The sequence below is a fragment of the Phaethon aethereus genome, assembly GCF_964289735.1.
Source record: "Phaethon aethereus genome assembly, chromosome: 12".
Lineage (NCBI taxonomy): Eukaryota > Metazoa > Chordata > Aves > Phaethontiformes > Phaethontidae > Phaethon > Phaethon aethereus.
In genome coordinates, this window is record NC_138588.1 from 13,693,971 (window position 1) to 13,702,699 (window position 8,729).

Genomic DNA, 8,729 nt, shown 5'->3' on the forward strand with positions numbered 1-8,729 from the left:
GCTGCAATCTTTCTATCTTATGCTCGGTTTGAGTTCTAGAGCTTACGGGCTCTAAATTCAAGGGGACACAACAGGCCTGGCTGGCTCATAATGAAATGAGAGTGTCAAGAAACCATCTTGCAGTCAAAGCCAAGTGTTTCTTCTCCCTTTCTGTAAGACCTTTCCTTCAGATACCAGTGGAAGTGTCTCCACGTGTTTACAGAAGCTTAGTAGTTTGAGGAAAAAGAAGCGTAAAGAATTTAAAAATGGCAGAAAAATTTGAAAGTCTCATGAACATTCATGGTTTTGATCTGGGCTCTCGGTATATGGACTTAAAACCACTGGGCTGTGGTGGAAATGGCTTAGTTTTTTCTGCTGTCGATAATGACTGTGACAAAAGAGTGGCTGTCAAGAAAATTGTCCTTACAGATCCCCAGAGTGTTAAACATGCTCTACGTGAGATCAAAATTATTAGAAGACTTGACCATGATAACATTGTCAAAGTATTTGAAATTCTTGGTCCTAGTGGAAGCCAGTTAACAGATGACGTGGGCTCCCTTACAGAATTGAACTGTGTTTACATTGTCCAGGAATACATGGAGACGGATCTGGCTAATCTGCTAGAGCAAGGCCCTTTACTGGAAGATCATGCCAGACTTTTCATGTACCAGCTGCTACGTGGGCTCAAGTATATTCACTCTGCAAATGTTCTGCATAGAGATCTCAAACCAGCTAATCTTTTCATTAATACTGAAGACTTGGTGCTGAAGATTGGTGACTTCGGTCTTGCACGAATCATGGATCCTCATTATTCCCACAAGGTATGTGAAGAGTGGGAATACTTAAGTGATACGCTGACAACAGTTCCTTCTTAAAATAGCATCTTTCTCCCTTTAGTAGAGGCAGATAGTCTGTGGAAGGCCTCGTTAGCAGGTGGGATATCACATTAGGGATCATACAATAGAACTGGAATGCTTGCAAGTAGAGTAAAACAGATCTCCGGATGACATGTTTTGTCCCAGATAGGACTGCTGCAAGCATAAAATAAAACCTTTTTTTTTTTCTACATGTGTTCAGAAAAGAAGATTTTTAACAGTGAATATAGAACTTGAGATTAAGACCAACATCTAGAGGCATAACTATAGAAGCCTTAGATAAGTTTGTAAGTGCTGCGTTCATAGTGTACAAGTGTGGCTACTTCCTGGGATTAATTTAGAGGTACTGTCTTCCTGGTTCAGATGATGTTTCACAAGAGTTCATTATTACCTCTGCATCTATTTGACATCTGTGAATAAGAAAATTTTGTTGCAGTACCTCATTTGACTAGTAAAATAGTGTCATGCTTCTATATTGTTGCTGTTTACTCATAAAGATATTGCTGTTCCATTTTAAAAGGCAGAAGGGCTTAGCAGGGGGCACATGGTACTAGGACACTAAGACCAAAAAATCTTGTAGTGCATTAAAAAAATAAGGAACAAGTAATTAAAAAAGATGTACCTCTTGAAAATCTATGTAAGCTTTTTTCTTCTTTTAAATATAATTTCATTTAGGGCCATCTTTCTGAAGGATTGGTTACTAAATGGTACAGATCGCCCCGTCTTTTGCTTTCTCCTAACAACTACACTAAAGCCATTGACATGTGGGCTGCAGGTTGCATCTTTGCTGAAATGCTGACTGGGAAAACCCTCTTTGCAGGTGGGTAGAATAAAAATGTGTGTTTATATTCCTAGAAGGAGTGGTACTGCTTAGTTATCTTCCTCAGGAAAGGTGGATTCTCATGGTTAATATCAATAGTCATTGACTATCAGGATATGCTATGTTATTATGCAAGTATATAAGCAAACTACAAATTGATGTATTTGTAAAGCAGAAAATGTTTCAATTTTTGTTACTTATACTGATACGTATTTAGATAAATATCACAATTTAATTTAGTACTCACCTATATGGTAAATCTGTAATTAGGTTAAGATAAATTTATTGCATGCCTAAGAAGTGTTCTAAATACATGTATTTTAGTGAATTGATGTATCCAGGGAGTATTTGAGGATTACGAATGCCCCGAGTAATCACACTCATAAAGATTTTTTTCAATGTAGTTAACTTAATCACTTCTTGCTTCTTTATATTTTGAATTATGAAAGAGCAGCCTTTTTTTTTGCCCTGTTCCCAATTTTTTTGCTATCTACAGACTGTTTTGACCTGACCTTTTTTTCAGTGGTATAGGGAGGACTTTAAGATTTAAAATTTAGTGTGACATAACAAGGAAATATGTAATCTTCAAATGTTTCTGGTAAGATGAGAAGCAATGCTCTGGTCTCATTGGATGCATCTACATTAGTGCTTTGGTTAGGATCAGGAGCAAATTTTTGAAGCAAACCTCTTGATGGCCATCCTGTACTGCATTGCTGATTTAACTCGGTGCACATACGAGAGTCTTTTGAGATAAAATGGAACTGCCATTTGCACTGCAGGACATCACCTAATGTGCTCTGCCTGCTGATAGGCATTCAGTCCATGGGAGCAGATGAGCTAGTCTAGAATAAACCCCTGAAATGCTTATGTTGCGTGCACCCTGGGGGCCTCAGCAGAGCTGTCTCATTTGAGCTCAGTCTTAGATTTGTTCCTGTTGGTCTAAATTACTGGGGTGATACAAATAAAACCTCGAAGAGCTGAGCTTGCATTTCAAAGTTCACATTCCTTTACATATACGTGGACTAAAAAGCACACCTCTGTGGTAATTCTGAACTTTGTTTGTCAAGGTAATGAAAATGAGAGCTTTTTCCCATTAAGTACTATCAATGGACTACTGTCACCTTGAAATCGTTATTTTATAGAAATCAGTGATTCATATATGAAGAGGCTTTTCTGAACTCGCAGTGAGTTGCTAACTATTGGGGTAATGTCTCCAGTGTATTAAACGCTTGGCTGATAAGAAATTTATTACGTTTCCATTGCATCAAGCACTTCTACTGGAAAATAGTGAAATAGTGGGAGAAAGTCTGCAGATTTCAACATAGATTGAATGCAACTGCTAGTATTTTGGCTTTCTTTAACTAGCATTGGTATTTGCCAAAAGTTTTTATTAGCCTAATATCTGTGTAGTGAGTTAGATTTTTTTTTTTTAAACTCAGTCTTAGTAACCAAAACCCAAAGTTTGTAGGCTCATTTATGTGCCCTAATTGCATTGTGTAGATACCTAGAAAAATACTTTTAGATGTGAATGTGTCCCTCTGGTAATTTAGCACTGCCATAGTTTTCTGAATTAGAGTAGACTTCATAATATCATGCATTTGGAAAGGGAAGATGGTTGGAGATACGACAGTTAGTCTGTCGTGAGACTCTGAATAGAATTCTTTTGCAAAGTTGTTTGGAGGGTGTGGTTTGGCTAATTTGCAATGTCCTATCTGATTCTGAACCACCTCTTAGGAATCTTGCTGTCTGGAAGGCTGATTGGAGTGGGAAGGAAGAATGCAGATGAACATTGCAGAATACCTGGGATGAGGGAAGAAAGGGAAGTTGAGGCAGAGGAATTCAATAGATGTTCCAAACAATTTCTGTAATTCTTCCTTCTAAATTAATATTTTAAAATTCTCATTTACTTAGAGCGGAAAGAAAGCTGGTTAATTTTAGGATGGATAGAATATGAAATAATGATACAGGAGAATCTGTTTTCCAGCAAATTACAGCCAGTATAACATCTCATAGATTATATTAAGTAATTTGTAATAGTCTGAAGTAGGAAGAGAAAACAGTTGTGTTTTTCAGTCCAGCAAATAAGCTAACATGATGTGGGACTGATTCAGTGGGGGAACATAGATCTGAGTCAGATTTTCTGTAGTGACTTTTCCTCATCTTTTCTTTGAGTTATCTGGCAGACGTGGTAGGATGTAAACTGCTGAAGCGGACTGATAGTGCATAGATTTTGAGATGGTACTCATAGATTTTAAGATGGTACAATCGCTTTCTGGCCCTGTTTATTTTTGTATTTAATGTCACATGCATCAGTATCACTGATGATTGCCCAGAGCTGCTTGGTGAAGGAGGTAAACACTGGCATGCAAATAATCCTATGTAGTTTCATCTGCTAGTTGAATCTCTAGGGTACTACATGCTTCTTGGAGCTGAACAATAAATTGAGGTAGACAAGCTCTATTTCTGGGTACTTCAGCTTTAACACTGGTACTGAATGTAGATGCTGTTCATTATTCAAAATTCACCTGCTGTGTAGGCCCTTGTAGTTCTTTACCCAGGGAAACTTCAGATAGTGCTAAAAGTGTGCTATAATTTCAATTATAATACAGTATCTTTTTAACTGGCAGGTGATTTTTGTCTTGCACCTGACAGTAATACAGGGTTTTGTTGTAGAATATTAATACAAATGGTTGTGGCCTGTCAGATCTCTTGCTGAGCTAAATCGTTACTGTTTTTATTAATAAGGGACATATAATTCAAAAGGAGGTCAAACATTGAATTCATTAGGTGGATCAATTGAGGATTGCAGTGTATAGTATAGAACAAAAAGATAGGGTACTGCTGTGCAGTACCTCTCCCATAGTGAAAACATCCTTGCTAAAGCTTAAGGCTGGGTCACTTTATCTGTGTGTAGCAGCTCTGTAATTCTTCGTACACTACAGCATTTTTGAGAGCTCTTCAGATTTATTATCATTCATATTTATAACTTAATCCTTTCCTCTGTTGTAGGAGATAATAGTCTTCTACTGAAAATAGCTGCTCAGAGCACAAAATTTTGACATGCCTTTCATATACAGGGATCAAAAGTGTTTGCAGTTGAAATGGCAGCTTCTATTTTCTCTTGGTGCTTAGGTGCGCATGAACTTGAACAGATGCAGTTGATTCTAGAATCAATTCCTGTTGTACATGAGGAGGACCGTCAGGAGCTTCTCAATGTAATTCCAGTTTACATTAGAAACGATATGACTGAGCCACACAAACCTTTAACTCAGTTGCTTCCAGGCATCAGTCCTGAAGGTAAGTAATTCAGAAAAAAATACTTAATGTATTTTGAAATCATAAAATAGTGAACAACTTCACAGTGCATGTGTGTGATTGTTAAAAGCAAGTTTCAGTTAGAAGAACCTGTGCATTCTCTGAAAAAGAACTGTCTTCTGCTATAATTAAAAAAAAAATGTGCTTACATGATAGGTACTTGGTCATCTTTGGAGTATAATTGTGAATCTCTGATGGACCTATTTGCACTGGAAGACTGTTTGAATTGCTCTATTTTGAGACACCGGCCTTCTAAATACAAGGGAACGTTGGAATGGAGTCAGTTTTAAAACAACTGTCTTTCAAATGTTTTTAAAAGAAAGTCCCCAAACCGAACTGTCAGCAGTCTTTCCTGATAGCTGTTGGTGGATACCAATTCAGCTTGAAGCATTCTGTCTCTTAGTATTTTTTCCTGCTTTAAGTTAAATTATTGTTGTTGTTAGATTTGACCTCTACTCTTCTAGCTTTCCAATGGCTACAGAATGCATATTTGGCAGTATACTGTCAGTAGCTGATACTGGTAGCTACTTTCAAGCAAATGCAGACCTCTACAGCAAAGCACTGCACCTTGCTTTTAAGTTCTACATGTCTGAAATGTCATTTTTCTCCTGTGTAATGATAACTGTCTCTGCAGCACTGGACTTTCTGGAGCAAATTTTGACATTTAGTCCCATGGATCGATTGACAGCAGAAGAAGCTTTGTCCCATCCTTATATGAGCATTTATTCCTTTCCAACGGATGAGCCCATTTCCAGTCATCCTTTTCACATTGAAGATGAGGTTGATGATATTCTGCTGATGGATGAAAGTCACAGCCATATTTATAATTGGGAAAGGTAAATTTATCACTTACTGTGATGTCTAGCATAACTGAACGGTTGTGTGCTTGAAGTAATGTTGCTTTATGGGCGTAATTTCCTTTGCTGTTTCTTCTTCTTAAGTTGACCTGAGAATAAATCTTTCCCTTACAGGTAGTGCATTGTCAGTGGGTTTATAATTCATTAGACTGACTTGAATATGCAGATGCATTCCTGAGACGCACTCAGGACTCTAGACTCTAAAGTCAATCTCTCCATTACTTTTTTCCCCAGAAATATTTCTCTGAAAAATCAACTTTAAACAAAGAAAGCTTTAAGTATGATTGTCTTGTCCAACGCTTAGCACATATAATAGTAAAGAGATTTACAGTAGTAATCTGAAGTCAGTTAAACACAGTTTAAGGAAGAGCGCTGTAAATGGAGCGAGCTATTGTACGTAATTCTGGACTTAAATCTTTCAGATGTGCATACGAGGATTGCTTTATGCCAAAAAAACTGGAACAAGTACCCAATTGGATTGAAGAAAAACTTTTATCTGTTTTGTATTATCATTATTCTGTAAGGGAATTTCTAAACTTAACTGTCTCTGTCTTGGGAGCTAAAAGACTGGTTTTTAGCTGCTAACACTTAGGAAATTGTTTTACAGATACCATGAAAGTCAATTTTCAGACCATGACTGGCCTATTCATAATAACTATGAAGCTGATGAAGTTCAGCGTGATCCAAGGGCTCTTTCCGATGTTACTGATGAGGAAGAAGTGCAAGTAGATCCTCGCAAATATTTGGATGGAGATCGTGAAAAGTATCTGGAGGATCCTGCCTTTGACACCCACTTCTCTACTGAGCCTTGCTGGCAGTATTCGGATCACCACGAAAACAAGTATTGTGATCTGGAATGTAGTCACACTTGTAATTACAAAATGAGGTCATCTTCATACCTAGATAACTTAGTTTGGCGAGACAGCGAAGTTAACCATTACTATGAGCCCAAGCTTATTATAGATCTTTCGAACTGGAAGGAACAGAGCAAAGAAAAGTCTGATAAGAAAGGCAAGTCTAAATGTGAAAAGAATGGGTTGGTGAAAGCTCAGATAGCACTTGAGGAAGCATCACAGCAACTTGTTGAAAAAGAAAGGGAGAAGAATCAAGGATTTGACTTTGATTCATTTATAGCAGAAACCATTCAGCTTAGTTTACAACATGAGTCTACTGATGTTGATAAATTAAATGACTTGAATAGCTCAGTGTCTCAAATAGAGTTGAAAGGATTAATATCAAAGTCAGTAAGCAGAGAGAAGCAGGAGAAAGGAATGGCTAATTTGGCACAGTTAGAAGCTCTGTACCAAACTTCTTGGGACAGTCAGTTTGTAAGTAGTGGGGAGGAGTGCTTCCTCATAGACCAGTTTTGTTGTGAAGTAAGGAAGGATGAACAAGTTGAAAAAGAAAATACTTACACCAGTTATTTGGACAAATTTTTTAGTAAGAAAGAAGATGCTGAAATGCTAGAACCTGAGCCAGTAGAAGAGGGGAAGCTTGGGGAGAAGGAAAGAGAAGAGAGCTTTCTCAGTAACAGTGGAGAACTCCTCTTCAACAAGCAGCTTGAGGCTATAGGTATTCCTCAGTTTCACAGCCCTGTTGGTTCGCCACTGAAATCAATACAGGCCACGTTAACGCCTTCTGCTATGAAATCATCTCCCCAGATTCCCCACAAGACGTACAGCAGCATTCTGAAACATCTAAACTAAAACACTCAGCAGACATTTCTTTTATATTCATGAGATGTGTTTGTCTTTTTTTATTACTAGTGTAAGTAATTTTTTTACTTGAATCAGACGGTGTAATTTTGGTATGGATTTCATTAGCTTTCTGTTTACCATTGTTTTTACAATCCAAAATTACTTTCTATACGTAAGTTAGTTTTGTTTTTAAACTGGCATGTCGTTTGCACACAAAATTAAAGAATAGAGCAAAATAATGCAAAATGCAGGAGGTAACAAAAAATGCACTAAATGAAGTAAAAAAAAAAAAACATTCTCTCAGTAAAACAGTGTCCATGTTTTGCAGAAAAAGAACCTTGCCTTGAAATTTACACAGTGAGACTGTACATAATTGCATGAAAATATCTATTTTTCCCAAAACATTTTTTCATTCATGCGTATTTTAGAGTTTTTCATACTGTACACATTTCTTAGACACATGATACCAGCAGCAACTGAAATGAATGCAGAATTTGGTACGCATGTGTTATCTACCTCAAGGTAACAGCAGTATGTGGCAAAACATTAACCACCCATAGTGCTTCTCATTATGCACTTCTATTTAGCCAGCATTATTGTAGTAGCTATTCTTACTGAAAATCATTCAATATTTATAAATGTTCTGGTATGCGTTCTTTATAGTGAAGTGTTAATATGCAGCACTTTTATTTATTTTAGCAAATAAGTATATTTCTGTAATTATAGAAAGTCAACTTAATTTTTGAGTTACTTTTCAGATAAAAGTTTTTGTTTAGCACTATGGTTTTATTGCCTACATAGCTGGATATATATTAACATCGGCTTATTCTGAGGCTATCCAATACATTTTTTTTATTTCTATTTTTTAGTTTTCATTTCAAGTAAAGCACTCACTGTGTATAGGAATTTGTAATTGGAGGTGCTTGATCTCTACAAAAGAAATTAGGAATTGCTTTATTATCCAATGCTCCTAGAAGTCTTAATTGTGTTCATTTTTAAAAAAATTTTGTAATGTTAGTTGTGTGCATGGAAATAATTAAGGTACAACATTACTGTAGGTTAAAGTTCTATATGGTGAGACATTTTGTTTTTACTGTATGTTTTTACTGAATGATTCCTGTCCCGCTCCCAACCCCCCTCAAGAGCAAGCATGAATAAAATTAGGTTAAATATAGCATGTAGCATC

General features: G+C 36.8%; 1 protein-coding gene across 1 annotated transcript; it reads left to right on the plus strand.

The window, feature by feature from the left end:
- Nucleotides 1-245: 245 nt before the first annotated feature.
- Nucleotides 246-7,552, plus strand: MAPK6 (mitogen-activated protein kinase 6; the record flags this gene model as incomplete). Its single annotated transcript, XM_082004935.1, has 5 exons — nt 246-800; nt 1,530-1,674; nt 4,807-4,971; nt 5,624-5,825; nt 6,454-7,552. The coding sequence occupies 5 exons, from the start codon at nt 246-248 to the stop codon at nt 7,550-7,552; spliced, it is 2,166 nt and encodes a 721-aa protein (XP_081861061.1).
- Between the last annotated feature and the right edge of the window lie 1,177 nt (nt 7,553-8,729).